Below are 17,561 nucleotides of genomic sequence, written 5' to 3'. Positions count from 1 at the left end.
AGTCCTATCCGAAAGGGTAAGTGTTCTGCATCTTCTTCCGTGCCTGCAACAATCTAGACAAATAGGCTTTTAAATTAAGCAGTGATTTGGAATATAAGTGAGTGCATTTAAGCTGCTAAGAGATGGAAAGATCCTAATGGCTGAAATATTTGTCATATCACAAATAAACTGGCTGTATCGGGAGCTACTAATATAACTAATTTTTACCAAATCCTTCACTGCTCTGTGATAGAAAATGAGGTCAGCACAGGTTGAGGCAACATAAAATGAGCAGCTGCTGGAAGGCAGCACAGAATACTGATAAAGGACTCTGCACAAACTGTATCGCCTGCCCACAGAAAAAAGGAATCAGTTTGTTCAAATTAAGATATAGCTTTTCCAGAGCATCCAGGGTTTTAATGAAAAAGTGCCAATGAACACAGGCTCTCAATGGATCCTGAATACAAATGCATGCCGAGGTGCTGCCTCAGAGCCTCCCTATCCCCCTAGGACCCCATTTCCCCCAGTTTTTCCACATTTTTAATGGTGAGGGCTGCGTGACTTTGAAGGCACTTGGGCATGGGAGAGGGCAGAAGCAGTGATGGGAAGCCCTGGGACGTTTACAGCTCCTTGGATTCCTGCAGAGCTTTCCAGCTATGGGATTCAGACCCTCCCCAGAACCACCTGGTCCCTTGGGTGCCCGCAGAAGGACACAAGGTGTCCCTGGCTGCCACTGGCCAAGTAGGGTGCAGCCGTACTGTGGTTACACGAGAAAAACAGCATCACTGTTCTCATTGTCCTAAAAAGAACCTGGAATTATTTGCAAGGGGAATGGCATAAAAAGTATCAGGACTTCTTTGTGAGGCTAATGGCCTCCCTCTGTTCCAGGCAGGAGCTTTGAACAAGGGGAGGATTTCGTTCTTAAGAATTGGCCCTTTCCATCCCTAAACCTCAGGTGAAAAGCATGTAGGTCCATTTTAGCAATGGGGAAACCAAGGCATGGGGACACCGAGGCACAGAACACCCCCCAGAAGGGCAGAGACTGAGGCTGATCGTGCTCCTTCCCTCCCCATCAGCAAATTGTGTGACTCCACCGTGGCACCAGCAGCTCAGGGAGGGGACCGGGCTGTCCATGCTGGCATGGGGTCGCTCACCTTGCTGCCATCCCAGCCATAAGCCCCCTCCCAGGGCTCCCAGTCCGGCGTCGGGAGAGCGGCTCTGCTGGGATCGATGCACTGAGAGCCGCGGCGGGGGAACAGGGGCCACTTGGGAGCCTCAGACAATTTAAGGAAAATGAGATCAACATGGATTAACAATAAAACTCCGAGCACGCCGCAGTTCCTAAATGGAACGGGAGAAGGGTTCATATTTGATAACCATTAAATGGTTTAATGAAATAATTATAACTCAGACTCCTGAGCCCAGCCACAATCAATACCTATGAGCTCTAAGCAACAGCATGAGCCAAGTTCTGCCATTTTCACAGTGCTCCCCAGCAGGCAGAGTGTGTGACTATAAATGCGATTGACAGTAAAGTTGCATTAAAACATCCCCATCAAGGGCAATAATAGATTAAAGGCTACTGAGGCGCTGCAGTTGGCTGGTCAATATGCTTTATTTTCTGCATCACCCCCAATTTTGCCACCCTCCCGCATACTATTAGTGTGAGTCGATTTGCTGTCAATGACCAGCCCTGGCAAAAGATGCATTAATGCACGCTCACAAAAGAAGTGCGCATGGCATTATCACTTCACTCGCTTTCAAATTACAGCCTAATGCTGTCTCCAGGCAGCTTGTGACACGTTAACACTATGTGCGATTTGTTGGGATGGGGCTAAATATTTCATGTCTAAAGATTTCATCAGAGATTTGATGACAGAAATAAACTACCGCCCGCTGGGAAATCATTCCCAATAATAGAATTAAGCATTGCTGGAAAAGCAACAGGAAAGGAACGATGCTGGCGTGGGGTAGTGGAGGAAGAGCTGCAGGGAGGGCAGCTAATTAAAGGCAGTATTATTAATAAATCCAGTGCAGGGGCAGAAACTCCCAACCAGGTGTCTGTACCTTGCTCCAGACACCAGGTTCGGCTGCTCCGTTGTTGTTTTGGCGTGCCAAGGAACCTGACACGATACACAAACCACAGGAGGATGTGCCCAGAGCTTTGCTTTATTTCCTGCTGGGTCTGGTAAAAGAGACCCGGGTGCTCCCAGCCCTCGAGCCCAGGCAAATGCTGGCCCAAGGATCCAACACGAGAGCCGACGTTCGGCACTGACTTAGGTGCACAGCTCGAAGGCAGCAAACCCATTAATCCTCGCTTGCTCGAGGCCCCAGGACCTCTGCATTGACTGCCTCCTCCAGCAAGCGCTCCTGCCTTTCAGCCTGAACAAAACAGCCACGGAGTCAATCGTGTGATGAACAAACAGGCACTTGACCAAGGAGAGGAGACAAGTACTGAGGCTCGGCGCTGAGCTGCTGCTTGGTCTCCTGGTGTAGCTGTGGTTTGCTTTTGCAGCAGGCCCACCTACAGCAGCAATTTCAAGTCAGAGCTCTGGTTTGTGCCCACCCCTCACACCCAGCGTGGCCAGCACCAAACACTCAGCTCCCCCGCAGCTTAAAAACTTAGGTTTAGTTGCAAAACCTGCGAGCGTTTAACCCCAATAAAGTCTTTTAACAGTGCTTTCTCCTTCAAGAAACTGTGAAAGCTTCTTCAGATCTCCCTTTCTTTGCATTTTGCAGTGCGTGTAGGAAATAAGCTGAGCCTGGCTCCCACAGCACGAGACACTTGGGAAAGGAAAGATCTCATTTACCCTGCTGAGTGCACCCAAGCAGACCTCAGAGCCTGTAAAACCAAAATCCTCACACCAATTCCTGTCCCGTGAGCTGGCTGTGCAGCGTGCTTGTGTTACCTGCAAGGGTATTGAGGTTTCCTCCTCCTCAGCAAAGCCAAATTCAGCCTCTGTTGCTGAAGCACCAAGTAAAAACCTTCCCTTCTGCCTATTTACCAGGAGATTTTAAAAGCATTTTGCGGGATTTCATTCAGTCCCCCTGGAAAGCTGGTGATTTTGGGAGGTTTTGCAGGCATCTGCTGACATCTGGTGGCTGAAACCCACCAAGGCACCCAGGGGGTAACCAGGCTCACTGCGCCCTCCCCACCTGCTCTTCATGCAAATCCTAATTAATCCCCACCTAAAATGTGTCCAGGTGATGGAGTTTCACGCTAATCAGAGAGCTCTGTGCTCTTCCCCAATATTTTGTGGGCAAGGTTAATTAGTATATCAATTAATCCTCAATTATTATTAGATTTTAATTGCCTACCGATTATTTTTAAGGACCGCAGGTGCGCCCCAATGAGAATTGCCACTCCTCGGAGCAAACTTCACCTGGAGCAGCGCCGCTGGCACCGAGAGCAGGAAAATGAGTGTGAGGTGTGGCAGCAGAGGTGACAGGGACATCAGGGCCAACACCCAGATCCCGCAGCGCCTTCTTTGTGTATTATCAACATCAGCCTCCCTTTTGCTAGCCTGCCAATCCCAAAAGGGATCAGAAATGCGGACAGGAAGATGCCTGCTCTGACCCATGGAGCCTCGTGCCTTTTAGAAGGGGAAGAGGAGCGTTGTCACTCAAGAACCTAGTTAATAGATCATCAGTACTGAAGGGTACAGCCCTGAACTCCACCAGTTATACGAGGATGCACAATAAAACCAGTCTAGAAGTAACTGACTTGGGCTTTCCTTATCCCGCTCTTTGTTTGTAACCCCCGGCCCTGATCTGACTCATGGAGGCAGCACAAAGCCACCTCCCAGCCCAGCCGCCACTTCTCTAAATGATAAACAGCCCCACAACTTCCCCCAAGGAGTGGGGGTTGGGGAGCTTTGAGCTGAGAAATGCATAAAAAATCAGATTTTCTTTTTCTATCTATAAAGGAAAAAAAGACTTTTGCTGCTGTGGGTTGGGTATAAGCAGGCTCTGAAAATAATTCTCTCGAAATGCTGCCAGACTTTCTGTGAGCTTTGTGCCTTGCAGCCATCACGCAAACCCACACACAGGTGAGTTGTCTCCTCAGGTGGTGTAGCACCATACAACACCCACTTCCACACCTACCCCACCCAGCTCCAGCCCACCTGTGGCCATCTACCACTCATTTCAGGCTGGCCACTCCTTTCTACAGCTGGGAGATGAAAAACTGAACCAGAAAATGTGATACTTATTTCACCTACAGTTTTAGGATGGTGCAGTTCCATAGCCTTTGAAGATATAGGAAACTAATGCTTTCCTGTAGCTCATGGGGCTTTGTACCAGCCTTGAACTTGGGAAAGAAATCAGCGCTACCAACTGTGTCTGGTTTCTAACTCACTCTGGAGCTACAAAAGTGGTTTAGGGAAGTCTTTGAACTTTTTTAACTCTTACACCTCAAGCTAGAGAAAAACTCTTTACTAGTTGCATGCATAAACTGACCAACGTTATTGCCCCAGCTGTTTTGCCACCCACAGCAGTATGAAAGAATTCAGCGAAGCCTTGTGATGCCCATTAAATAGTTTTTATTCCTTAGGACATGAATTGCATTTCCACTTGTTTACAGTACTGTAAAGTGCAATGGTATTAATCTCCGCTCCTGTGCACATGTTCAAGTATTTAAAATGCCCAGAAAATTTATTTCTTTATTTTTACAGCAGCTCAGTTATGGAGTTGTAATCTGGCAATACACCCAGATGTGCCTACAGGTTTGGGTCCTTCACTCTGACCCCCAGCAGGGGCTCTCCAACACTAACTGCTAGTGGAATGCACTTCCCAGCATCTTTAATCCACCTCCTCGATGGTTGGTCCAGAAGAAGCCCCACCAGATGGAGGAGCTCCGCCACCAGGGAAGCCCCCAGGCATTCCTCCGGGCATCCCTCCTGCGCTCTGGTACAGCTTGGTGATGATGGGGTTGCACACCTTCTCCAGCTCCTTCTGCTGGTGCTCAAACTCCTCCTTCTCAGCCGTCTGAAAGAGAAAAAAGAACTCAGCACCTGCTGCTCTTGCCAAGGCATCCAGTGCCAGTTTAACAGCCCCATCTGAACAAGCTCACCCTTCACACCTCCACCAGAGTAGGTGGCAGAGTATTTCTGCTTTAAGTCTAACTTTAAGTTTTACGTACTACAGAAGATTCACTATTTGTCAACTAGCTAGCCTGAATGAGGAGGAAGAGAATGTTTATGCTCACTAGCTGTGGTCGCTCAGACATCCAAGGAAGGTACTTGGACTAACATGAGTCTTTCGACTTCTAGTGGAAACTACGAATGGCTTTGGAAACACTTTCATCACTGCAACCATTAATTCTCTTCCAGATGAGCTGTCTTTGTAGCTAGCACTGACTTGAGCAGCACAACGTACCTGGTTCTTGTCCAGCCAGTTGATGATTTCATTGCATTTGTCCAGGATTTTCTGTTTGTCCTCATCAGAGATCTTGCCCTGGAGCTTCTCATCTTCAACAGTAGCCTTCATGTTGAATGCATAGGACTCCAGGGAGTTCTTAGAGGACACTTTGTCACGCTGCTTCTCATCTTCTGCTTTGTATTTCTCTGCTTCCTGAACCATCCGCTCAATGTCTTCCTTGCTCAACCGGCCTGCAGAACACAGGAGACATTTCACATTATTTTTTGTGGAGAATGAACAACCCTCTGCATGTTTGTGTTACATCTTCTGCAGTTACCCAAGTTAACTTGGTCATGTAGGCAGTGTAAGAGAGAGCACAGATTTATCAGGTGCCCTTATTTCACACCACTGCATGGGCTTTGAGATTTTTACAGCCCTGATAAATCAAGTGCTGTGTGGCTGACTTTACATTCAAGTTCTGATAAAGCTGGCAAGTTCTGATAAAGCTGGCAAGTGCATTAATAGATTTTATAAAGCTCTGAAAGCTTTATAAATGACATCACTGCAGGCAGCTTGCCAGTCTCCTACCCCAAGAAACATGTGGTGCTTACCTTTGTCATTTGTTATCGTGATCTTGTTCTCCTTGCCAGTGCTCTTATCCACAGCAGACACATTCAGGATGCCGTTGGCATCGATATCAAAGGTTACTTCAATCTGAGGTACACCTCTGGGAGCAGGGGGAATACCGGTCAGCTCAAACTTGCCCAGCAAGTTGTTGTCCTTGGTCATCGCACGTTCCCCTTCATACACCTGGGGGGAGAAGCAGCAGATGCATCAGATTTGTCCACATCGAGTTGTGGTAAGAGCTTAGCCTGTGACTCGGTCGCTCAGACATCCAAGGAAGGTACTTGGACCAACATTAGCCTTTCGACTTCTGGTGGAAACTACGAATGGCTTTGGAATCACCTTCATCATTGCAACCATGTAAATCATTAGCTCCCCTAACAAATTAACTACCCAGAATTCTGACAGGGTTTTAGGACCAAGTGCACCTTGGGGTTGCTCGCCTACCTGGATGAGCACACCAGGCTGGTTGTCAGAGTACGTAGTGAACGTCTGTGTCTGCTTGGTGGGGATGGTGGTGTTCCGCTTGATCAGGACTGTCATGACACCTCCAGCAGTCTCAATACCAAGAGACAGGGGAGTCACATCCAGCAGGAGCAGATCCTGGACGTTCTCAGACTTGTCTCCAGACAGAATAGCAGCTTGAACAGCTGGGGAAAGAAAAAGAAACATTAGGAGCCTTGGAACAGATGAGCCACAAGCTGTAGTAACCCCCATAACTCGCTCAGACATCCAAGGAAGGTTTTTGGCCATCATTAGTAGACTTCTGGTGGAAACTACGAATGGCTTTGGAACCTGATTCATCATTGCAAGTCAAAATAACTCTTTACTGCTGAGAAGCAGCACCAACTCCAGCACGTCTAGCACCCGCACCACTACTGCTGAGACATTAGCTCATGCAGTGCCCAGTTTACTGGGAGCCCCACCCCATTATGTTGGCATAGAGAACAGATTAAGTTGTGACAATTGATTACCTGCACCATAAGCTACAGCTTCATCGGGATTGATGCTCTTGTTCAGCTCTTTGCCATTGAAGAAATCCTGCAGGAGTTTCTGGATCTTTGGGATACGAGTGGAGCCACCGACCAGCACGATGTCATGGATCTGAGATTTGTCTAGCTTGGCATCCCGCAGGGCCTTCTCTACGGGATCCAGGGTGCCACGGAACAGGTCGGCGTTCAGCTCTTCAAAGCGAGCTCTGGTGATGGATGTGTAGAAGTCAATGCCCTCATAGAGAGAATCGATTTCAATACTGGCCTGCGTGCTGGACGACAGGGTACGCTTCGCGCGTTCGCATGCAGTGCGAAGGCGACGAACTGCTCTCTTGTTCTCACTGATGTCTTTCTTGTGCTTGCGCTTGAACTCAGCGATGAAGTGGTTGACCATGCGGTTGTCAAAGTCTTCTCCACCCAGGTGAGTGTCACCTGCAGTGGATTTCACCTCAAAGATGCCATCTTCAATAGTCAAAATGGACACATCGAAGGTGCCACCTCCAAGGTCAAAGATAAGGACGTTCCTTTCAGCACCGACCTGAAAGAGAATTCATTTTTCACAATTTAACTTGTTTTCTACCACTAGGTTAGCAGGTTTAGTAGTTCCAGAGACCTGTCAGATCACAGCATACCTTCTTGTCCAGACCATAGGCTATAGCAGCTGCTGTTGGCTCATTAATAATTCGCAGCACGTTGAGCCCTGCAATGGTTCCAGCATCTTTTGTGGCCTGGCGCTGGGAATCGTTGAAATAGGCTGGTACAGTGACCACAGCATTAGTAACAGTCTGGGGAAAAAAAAAGCAAGCAAAAACATTTAGTTTTAGATGTTGATGACCTCATATATCCAGAACAATTTGTTAGATTTGGTTTAAGTTCTGTGCCTTACCTTCCCAAGATACGCTTCTGCAATTTCCTTCATTTTGGTTAAAACCATGGAAGAAATTTCTTCTGGGTAGAAGCTCTTTGTCTCTCCTTTGTATTCCACCTGCACTTTTGGTCTGCCAGCATCATTCACCACAGTGAAAGGCCAGTGCTTCATATCAGACTGGACAACAGAATCATCAAATCTACGCCCAATCAACCGTTTTGCATCTGGAAAAGTCAGTGCAAGATATTGAAGAATTTCATTCACAGCACAGAAACATCAGTTTCATCCTAGAATAACTGCACAAAAGCCTCTAAAGCCGTACTTTATCTGGAATTACGACCTTGCCAATATCTCCAGCTAAGACCTCAAACTGCTTGCTATGAGATGTAGACTTGTGTCAGCCAACGCAGCAATGCTACAGCTGCCACACAGTAAGCTAAAGTAGAGGCTATGTACCACCTGGTAACTCAGTCACAGCCACCTAACACTGGTCACCAAAAAGCTGTCTGCAGAAAGGCAAGTCTGACTTCAGAGCATGGTATGAACTTGGCCATTCTTAACTCTGTTTTCCTATTTTGACTAAAACACAAGTTTTTAAGCTTAAGAGAAATCACAACCTCTGCTATAAATCAACAGCTAACGTTGACTATCACACGTGTAAGATCTCTACACACAAATCTTGCAGCCTTCTTACCAAAAACTGTGTTGGTTGGATTCATTGCAACTTGATTCTTTGCAGCATCGCCAATCAACCTCTCTGTGTCTGTGAAGGCGACATAGCTCGGCGTGGTCCGGTTCCCCTGGTCATTGGCAATTATCTCCACCTTCCCATGTTGGAACACACCAACACAGGAGTAGGTGGTGCCAAGATCGATTCCGACAGCTGGTCCCTTCGACATCTTGTCTGAAAAGATAGAAGGAATTGGAAGGTATGATTAACGGCTTATATTACTCATCTGCACATTCCGTTGCTGATTTGAATAAAAATTCTCCAAAAATTATTTACATAAGTGTGAAGACTTTCTTATTTCTCTTTTTGTTAAAGTCTGCTGTTTAGCGCGCGCGGCCGAGGCATTTAAAACGCCCGGGTGCCGGCGCCCAGCCACGCGGTGCGGCCACATGGCCGCAGACTCCATTTCCCATCATGCCCCGCCCCTCGGGGATCACGTGGCGCCCGCCGCCATTTTGGGCGCGGGGAAGCGGCCCCTCCGCCGCGCGTGGGCCGAGCTTGGCAGCCCGCGGGGCCTGGCGCAGCCCCAACCTCGCTGCGACGGGAACGCGGCTGGGGGGAGGGGGAACGGAGCCAGCCCAGAGCCCTCAGGGGCCCAACAGCGAGTCCTGATCCTCCATTCCCCATGGGACCGCGGAGATCACCGCGGAAACCCGCACCCCCTTTTCCCCAGCCCCATTTCAAGAAAACCGATGCGGAGCCACCGCTAGCAGCGGGTAGGGAAAGCGGAATCAAGGGAGCGCCGCTCTGCAGAGCCGCTTCTCCCCCCACACAGCGGGTTCAGACCGCAGCAGCCAGGCCCCGCTCCCCCGCGCCCCGCTCCTCGGCCACCCCAGCGCCCTGCCGCGTTCCCCACAAAGCGCTGCTTCCCCCCCGGCCTCCCCCAAGCCCCTCAGACCCCCCTTCGAGCCCCCGCCCCCGTTACCTGAGCGGCGCGGGCGGCAGCTGGCGCGCACGGGAACTGCGCTGTTGGCGAGTGTCTGCTGAATGAGAGCGCTCGGCGCCCACCCCGCCGCCTTTATATACCCCCGCAGAACCTTCCAGAAGGGCCCGCCCCTTTTCTCGGTCCCAGCCAATCCGCTCGCGCGGCCCGCGGAGCTGTCCGCCAATGGAAGCCCGCCGGAACCCACACCCTCTGTGACGCCAGCAGGAAGGGGGCGTGGCCGCCGGCCGGCCGGTATTCTCGAACCTTCATGCGCTTTCCCCCCACCGCCCACCGCCCCGCTCCGCTCGTCCCCCGCCCGCTACGGAAAGGGGCGGGGCTCCCCGCGCGCGGGAGCCAATCAGAGCCCTCCAGCGGCCGCGCGCGGGTGGCAGCACCGGCTGGAGGGGCGCGCGAGGGCGCGAACGGCAGCCAATGGCAGCGCGGCGCCGCAGGCTCGTTTGCATTTTTCCCGCGCCCCGGGCTAGCAGCGGCCAATGGGGTGGCGGCACCGGGGGGGCTCATTTGCATAGCGCCGGGCAGGGGGTGACAAGATGGCGGCGCCCCGCGGCCCCCGCCCGTCCCTGCGCGGCCCCGGCCGGCCGGGTTCAAGGCAATTAACGGCACGGCCCCGGCCTAATTAACGGCTCGGCCCCAGCTTAATTAGAGGCACGGCCCCGCGGGGCGAGACCCGGCCTTGTTCCAGTCTGTTATTCTGAACACAGCCCCTTACTCTGACCTCTTAACTCCAGCCCTAGCCCCTTACTCCGGCCTCTTACTCCAGCCCCTTACTCAGACCTCTTACTCCAGCTCCAGCCCCAGTCCCTTAATCCAGGCCCTTACTCAGACCTCTTATTCCAGCCCCTTACTCCAGCCACAGCCTCTTACTCCAGCCCCTTACAAAGACCTCTTACTCCAACCTTTTACTCCAGCCACAGTCCCTTACTCCAGCCCCAGTCTCGCTCCGTCCCTTCCTGCAGCAGCTGCTCCTGCTGACCCTGCTGCCCTCTCCCAGCCCCGTGTCCGTGCCAGCCCTGCCTGGCCTTTGTGGGGAGGTGAAACCAGCGGTGTCAGATCCCTTCCACACCCACGGAGCAGACTCTTAGTTTCTCCTGCCTGTAAGCACCTCTTAATGCAGCGAACCAAGGAATGAGCTCACATGGCACGTTGTCAGTGCTACCCACGGTGCATGCTCTTGGCGTTTCCAGCAGAAAAGAAACAGAGGCTCAGGACAGGGGAAAACTGGCTGTTCAGGTTCCCCTCCAGCAGGTTTTGGGATAAAGCAAGCAGACAGAGGCAAACGGGTAAAGCAAACAGTCACCTGGTCACGGTGCCAGAGGCTGACAGCTGGTCAGGGGTCATGATCCAGCCTCAGCCCCATCAGCAGTGCTGTGAATTGCATCATGTCCACATGGCATAAAACACCAAGGGGAAAAAAGTGCATCCTGACCACGTGTTGTACTCTTAGGCAGTAGGAAAAGGTGCAAGGGAGGAAAAAATAAATAAATAAAATTCCACATTCTTGTTAACTGCTGACAGTCTGGCTCTTGGGGGTGGGGTGGGGAGAGTAGCAAATCTCTTCCTTCAGCCTTATCCCAGTCAAATGACCGTGTGCCCTCTGTGGTACCTCACTGCCTGCACCCTGAGCCTGAAAGCTGTGAGCTTATCTTCCTTCCACAGCCACCTTGGGTTATGTCTACTGGAGAACATGACGCAGTCACCCTGCATTACCTGCTGCTTGTAGCTCGTTATCAGACCACTAATGGGCAGGTTCCTACTGTTACCTGCCACTGGGTAGGAGCTGGCATGTGGCAGGTATTGACCCACAGCCCTCAGTAGTTTGTGGCTCTGATTTGTGCTCTGCCATGCGCTGGAACCTGTTTTGGGACCTCTGGGTGAGCACAGAAGGCAGCACCACAGGTTGGAATTTGGATGCACATGGTCAGAGAGACGGGAGGTGCAGCAGGAAAAGGAGCGGGGTTGAGGCACTGACCTGGGAATAAGGGTACTCCCGTGTGCCTTTAAAGATAAAGGGCAATGAGCCACCAATTAGGGGCAATATGAATCCCATACACTGACCAGGGATGGCATGCAAGGCTACTCCACCCTGAGCAGAGTACAGGCTGCTGAGCTCTCTGCTCCCGGGCTGCCCCTGAGAGCCCCCCAGTTTGCACCAGTTTGTACCAGTACATTGCGCTCCAGGTCTCAGGGGAGCTGTGCTGCCAGCAAGGCATTGCCTGCACTGTTTTTTGGCTTTGTTTTTTAAATCACGAGCAGGATTTCAGTAGGACCTAAGAATAGTGCTACCGGCCCTTTGAAATAAAGCAATGACACTCTGATGTGCAACTGTACTTTGCACAATGGCCTGATGGCAAGGGAAGGCAGCCTAAGGAAGCAGTGAGTCAGTGCGGGGAGGAGAGCAGTCTAGCAAATGACTCATTACATTAGAAATTAAAGGCTGCTTAACACACTTGACTAAAGTAGCCCGCTTACTGCGAATCAGAAAAATTAAGGCCCAGCAGGCTGGACACTGCCAAGTGTTTTGTGTTGCGTTTCTTTGTTATCCTTTCTTAAACAATGAATAGCAACTTTATATATATATTTAAGCCAGTTTCGTACATTGCAGATCAACCACGTTTAACACAGAGGTAGATAGAGAGGAGAGATTGTCAAAGGCATGCTTCCTATTCACAGTAACGGCATCCGCACGCCCCAGCTGAAGTTTGGAAATGATGCATTTCTAATGCAGCCCTTCCCCTTCCCCCAATGTTCTTCCCCTTCAGCACGGCAGTACAAACTGAGCCAGGGTAAAAATAACCCAAGATTCCTGATACTGTAGAAAAGCATGCAATTGCACAACTCCTCTTGAAATGCGTATCGCCTAATCAGGATTTTGGATGTTGTCAACTCAGAAGTGAGCCAGTAACAGCCTTTCCCCATGAATCAGGGATAAAAGGGCACACCTATGAGACCACTGTTGTCACTGTTTTAAATGCTGTGTAATTTAATTATGTTGCAACTTTTACTCCCAGATTTCTGTAGAGAGGATTGCTGATGTGAGACCTCTGCGCAGAACACCCTGGGGGAAAGAAGGCTGAAAGCATTGCGAGAGGAAATCAACCACAGTCATATTTAGTTAGCCTAAGTTCCACCTACATCTCCACGACTGGAGATTCCTGTTAGCTAGTTCAAAATGTTTATCTGCAGACGAGATCTAAGCTGTCTGAAAACAGCCCTTAGTTGTTCAAGGTTTCATTGTCATCTCCTGCACAGTTCAGGAGATGAACTGAAACGCACAGGGTGGCTCAGAAGCAAGCCCTGTGTATGTGGGAGTAGGAGAGTAGTGTTGCTGTGAGATTTTTATCTGTGCTGTGTCTGCACTGGCAGTATTTACCATATTAGCCTGAAGCGGCTACGTCCTCAGCCAGAACATCTCAGGTGAAATAGCTGCATGGAAGTCAAAACTCAATTTACTTCGATCCACCTGAGATTTCACATATTTCATACCATGTCACATAATTCAGACTGAACAAATCCCCAAGAAAAAACTGCAGCTTCCCTGCAATTTCTACACAAACGTGCACGTAGTCCTTCTTAGCTTAAAAATAGTATTTTTACCCCCATATCTTTTTTCTTAGATTCAACTCGACAGCATACAACATATCATAGCACAGAAGACAGAGAATTAGCACAAGTTTAGTTGAGCTGCAGCACTTCAGCTGCAGCATATTTATTTATAAAACAACCAACCAAAAAAAATTATGAAATCATTGATTCAAAGGAATCAATAATAAATATTTGCTTTCCTCTGAGTTGTTCAGACACAGTACAAGTACACCAATTATAGCAGAGAGAAGAGATGTAAGCTCAGTTTAGCTGCTGAGACAAAAGAAAGCTACATAAAACTGTACGCATTTAATCACACTAGTAATAACTGGTATACGACAGTAAATGCTTTAAGTACACTATTTTACAAAATAGAGTTTGGCTTATGGTTCATTTGTTTCCCTTGTGCAACTCCTGATAGCATCATCTGGAGCCCAGAAAACGTCCCCTTGAAAACAAAATCCCTTAGAAATGATCTCTTTCTCATATTTCCTTTGAGTAATGAACTTTTTCGGGCTTTGTGCTAGCAACTGAAGCGTGGAATTGATTTGGTGCTCACCTGTGAGATCACCGGTGTGCGGGCTGAAAAGCACCACTTCATTGCAGACTTAATGATTTTAAATCACCATGCTTTCTGGCCAGGGCTATACATTTTAATGCCATGGCAGGCAGGAGAGGGCCACAGTGTTTTTCCTGACACGGTTTTGTACACAGGGCAGTCCACACGTGCATGGATAGCAGGCACAAGACCTCCTGCTTCCTGACCAGGGCTAGGAATCATCACACACCAGGCTTCAGCGATTGCTTCCAACTTTTCCCCAAGGCCCATAAATCTTTCACCCCATGGAGGCAGACGGCTAACAGGGAGTGATTTCCCTGCTCCAGGAAAACTGGATGCCAGGAGAGGGTTGCCATAGCGGCTCCGTCCAGCAGCCTGCTCCCCAAGGCCTCCAGGAAAGCATCTGCTTGGTGCAGGCCAGACAAATCGTAGCTGGCAGCAAGCAGCCCCCAGGCTGTAGGCAGAGCACCCTTCTCTTTGCTAATTGCAAGCCTGGCCTGTGACTCAAAGCTAGCTGACAGTATTTGGTGCTTAAACTGTAACCAGCGGAGCCGCTGGAAGTGTTACCCTCATTTTGTGGTAATCAGCTGCTGGTTGCTCAGGCGTGCGTGCTTTGCTGAGAAATTCACCCCTGGGTTTCTCTGCATGGAACAGGTGTCCCCAGATAACCTGCTGAGGTAAATCAAGCACAATAGGCAACCATAAAACCACGAACTACTTCAGAAGCACTTCTCATGTCTTTCCTCAGGACTTTCCTAGCTCTGGAGAGCCTCGTAAGCGTCTTGCAGTGCCTAGGCCTCCAGGGCCCACAAAAAAAAAAAAAAAAAAAAAGCAACAGCAGGAGAGTCACAGACACAGCTGCTGCTTCCAAACAGCCACAGCCAAACCCACCAGAACAAAGCTGACCCAGGAAGGCACCTCTGGAGTAACCAGGGAAACCGCCTGGGTAAAATTGCAAGGTATCCGATACCAGGAGCCTTCATAAAAGTAAAAGCTTAACAAACAGCTAATCCGCTTGTTTAAATCTGTGACTCAAGACCTTCCCTGCCCAACAAGTGAGTATTTTGTCATACTGAGGGTGGTTAGGTGGCTGTGGTACAGAGAACAAGCAGAATCTCAGCATGTGGGATGAAAATGGGTGGTTGTTATTAGGAAGAAAAGTCCTCAGGTAGTATAGGGCAAATTTGAAACCTGTTTCTCACACAGATGTAGCCCAAACAAGGCCTCATTTTAATCAGATTTTCTAAGATCTCAAGCCTGTAAACTAGAATGCTGAGTCTCAGAAAAAGAGATTAATTACAATCCCTAGAGTGAAAGAATCAGAAATCTGTGGGTCTTTTGAGCTGATCCATCTGTAGATGCATTCCACAAATTGGAGAAAACCTTCCCTCCTTCAGATTAAGGATTTTTTTTTTTTTAATGGAAGATCATCAATTTAGGAATACAGGAATTTAGAACATAAAAACTCAGTGTCTTCTGTGTAGCAGTGGTCAGAACCAAGTCCTTCAGAGGAAAGTATTAACGATTAAAAATTATGGGAATACCTGCCTCCAGAGGAAGGCCTGCCCCTATCTCTCATCATTTCTTATTGGCCTTTCACTTGAAGCATAAGACTATACCCCTTAAAAATGTCTATTCTGGCTAACAGTCACAGGAAGGGTTTTGTTCGTTTTTATTTTGATTCTTGAAATTTTTGTTTATTTATTTATTAAGAGTCCTGCTAATGTTTAAGCCTCAAATATAGAATGTGGCCCACAGGTTGATATATAAGTGTGACACTGCACGCAGATATTTTCTTCCTTTTTTCACTGCACCTGTTTACCTGTCCCCAGTGTGTTTCCCTCATTACATGCTCCATCACTGCATCTTCAGTCTTACCTGGATGCCCAAAGGTCAGTCCAAAAATACTCTTTGTTCAACCTTGGGAAGAGCTCTCCAAGGCTTCTATTGCGTGGCTCACCCCAAAACTGGTGAATTCAAAACCTGGTAATCCTCCAAAAGCTTCCTCCCGGCTTTTTGGTAGATCGGCAGCCCTCAGTTTTTGAGGTATGCCTCCATTTTGGATTAAGCGCACAATTCTCATCTCACTAAGGCTCATTTGACACAGATACAACTCCAGTGGAGTTACTGCAGCTTTACAGTGCTGTCCATAAAAGCAGAGTCCAGCTCCTTGCTGTATCTCTCAGGATGCATCAATAATGTTATTCTGGCAATTAAAGCACCTCTGTTTCCTTGACATGTAGGCTCCTTTCTCTTTAGTAGAGGCTAGTTCACACACGCCTTAATTCTGCATCTCTTGACCTTTTTGAGTTATCCTTTCCTTTCTGCTTTAGATACAGCTTCCAAAAGTATTTCACTAGAAGAATGAATGCAGAAAATGTGAAGTGTTTGTTCCCTTTGAGGTTTGACCACCAGGCTAGCCTCAGCAGAGGCTACCTCAAAATCTTCAGGTGAGACAATGCATCTTTTAGTAAGTTCTCCAAAAACAGTACAGGAGACTTTCCTCTCCCCCTTAAATCTCACTGCAATATTGTGTCTTTTTGTCTTCTATTGATCCCTTTTAAAAAATCCTGAAGTTTGGCTTCATTTCATTTGTACAGCTCTTAGCTGACATTTTTCAACTGTCGTTTTAAAATGCTCAGCGTTCCATTTCCAACAAGGTAATTAAAATAAAAAGCTCCCCTTTCCCCTCAAATTTATCCTTCTTAAAAAAAAAAAAAATCTGTATCAGAACCCCAAGTGCTGGAAGATACAAGAAAGAGTTGAGTGGGAGGGCTTCTTGTTGTGTCAATAATCACAAGTGATTAAAATTAAGCTGACCAGGGAGATAACTAGCTAATCTAACAATTCCTATGTGGCTGGTGGTGTGTGAAGTGCTTCTGGATGGCAGGAGTCTCCAGGTGGCTGGTGAGCAGTCACACCGTCTGGAACGCCCGGCTTTGGGCAGGCACCATGACCTGCGTGGCTCCCATTTTCACCAGGTTAGCGTAGTCGACTTTCCTTGGCTCGGTTTCCTTCCCTTCCGTCTCCCTCTGGCTGTACTGGGGAGGAGTCAGATGGGGAGTAGCTTCTGTTGACAAAGTCCGTTGGCTGCGAGAGGCACTGTTGGCTGTCGACCTGGTTGAGGAGGAACCCGAGCGTGAGCTCCTGGAACCAGAGGATGAGGAACTGGGCTTGACAAGGTGGGCTTTGGGTGCCTCCGCGTCTTCTCTGCAATCAAACACAGCAGGGTTCAAATGCCATGAGAACAGAAACACTCCTATTTTTGCCAGACTGAATTGCTGCTGCGATGAGCAGTTGCGCACTGAAGTTGTAAGTCACCAATGCACAGTTGTCAAGCGGTTTGAGCAAGGTACAGGGTTTTCTGAGTTCTGTGCAACACAACTTGGTGGATTGAATTCATTACTGCTCTGCAGAGCTATCAGCCAAACAGATTTATAATACATGTGCACACGACTGGTTCTTTCTGTGTGGCTTTGAGGTCTGTGGACCAAATGCCAAGTGTCAGTGCAAAAGAGTTCAGACAGTACTGCCTGCTCTGCAGTCTTTACTCATAATGACAATTTACCTCAACAGGACAAGCTGAGACCAGTTCATCAGTTTAACATATGTGGGTAGTGAAAGAAGTGCAAGAACTGGGCCCAGAGTGAGAAAAATCATGCATGAAAAGGTGATAGAGGAGGCTCAGACTAAAAATAAAAAGGTATGTGAGATTTGAAAGCAAAAGAGAACAAGGAAAACGGAAGGGAATAAATCAGCAAAGAATACCTTCTTGCTGTCCAAATAGGCAACCTGACTGTCAGCCAGTGTAATCAGCTACTGGATGGATTATAGAGATGCCTGCTTAACAGCACATAGATGTCATATGAGGGCAGGCAGTCCTTGGCAAACAGAAATAAGGATGGAACAAGGCGAGGGGGTTC

At 48.7% G+C, this 17,561-nt stretch overlaps 2 protein-coding genes across 2 annotated transcripts in view; both read right to left on the bottom strand.

Annotated features, from left to right (window-relative positions):
• Positions 1-4,497: 4,497 nt before the first annotated feature.
• Positions 4,498-9,620, bottom strand: HSPA8 (heat shock protein family A (Hsp70) member 8). The gene is made up of 9 exons (XM_082777881.1): positions 9,477-9,620; positions 8,516-8,725; positions 7,840-8,045; positions 7,586-7,738; positions 6,936-7,491; positions 6,409-6,611; positions 5,949-6,147; positions 5,356-5,588; positions 4,498-4,965 (listed from the first exon to the last, which is right to left on the bottom strand). The coding sequence occupies exons 2-9, from the start codon at positions 8,718-8,720 to the stop codon at positions 4,780-4,782; spliced, it is 1,941 nt and encodes a 646-aa protein (XP_082634007.1). The 5' UTR covers positions 8,721-8,725; positions 9,477-9,620; the 3' UTR covers positions 4,498-4,779.
• A 3,674-nt stretch (positions 9,621-13,294) lies between these two features.
• The window catches only part of CLMP (CXADR like cell adhesion molecule), a 43,737-nt gene continuing 39,470 nt past the window's right edge, over positions 13,295-17,561 (bottom strand). The window contains exon 7 of the mRNA XM_082777837.1: positions 13,295-16,848. Coding sequence (XP_082633963.1) covers positions 16,554-16,848 — 295 coding nt within the window. The 3' untranslated portion in view covers positions 13,295-16,553. The remainder of the gene's footprint in view (positions 16,849-17,561) is intronic.

This window comes from Aythya marila, assembly GCF_965140915.1.
Source record: "Aythya marila genome assembly, chromosome: 23".
Taxonomy (NCBI): domain Eukaryota; kingdom Metazoa; phylum Chordata; class Aves; order Anseriformes; family Anatidae; genus Aythya; species Aythya marila.
The sequence above is the reverse complement of the archived record's forward strand: the minus strand, read 5'-3'. Positions and strand labels throughout refer to the sequence as shown.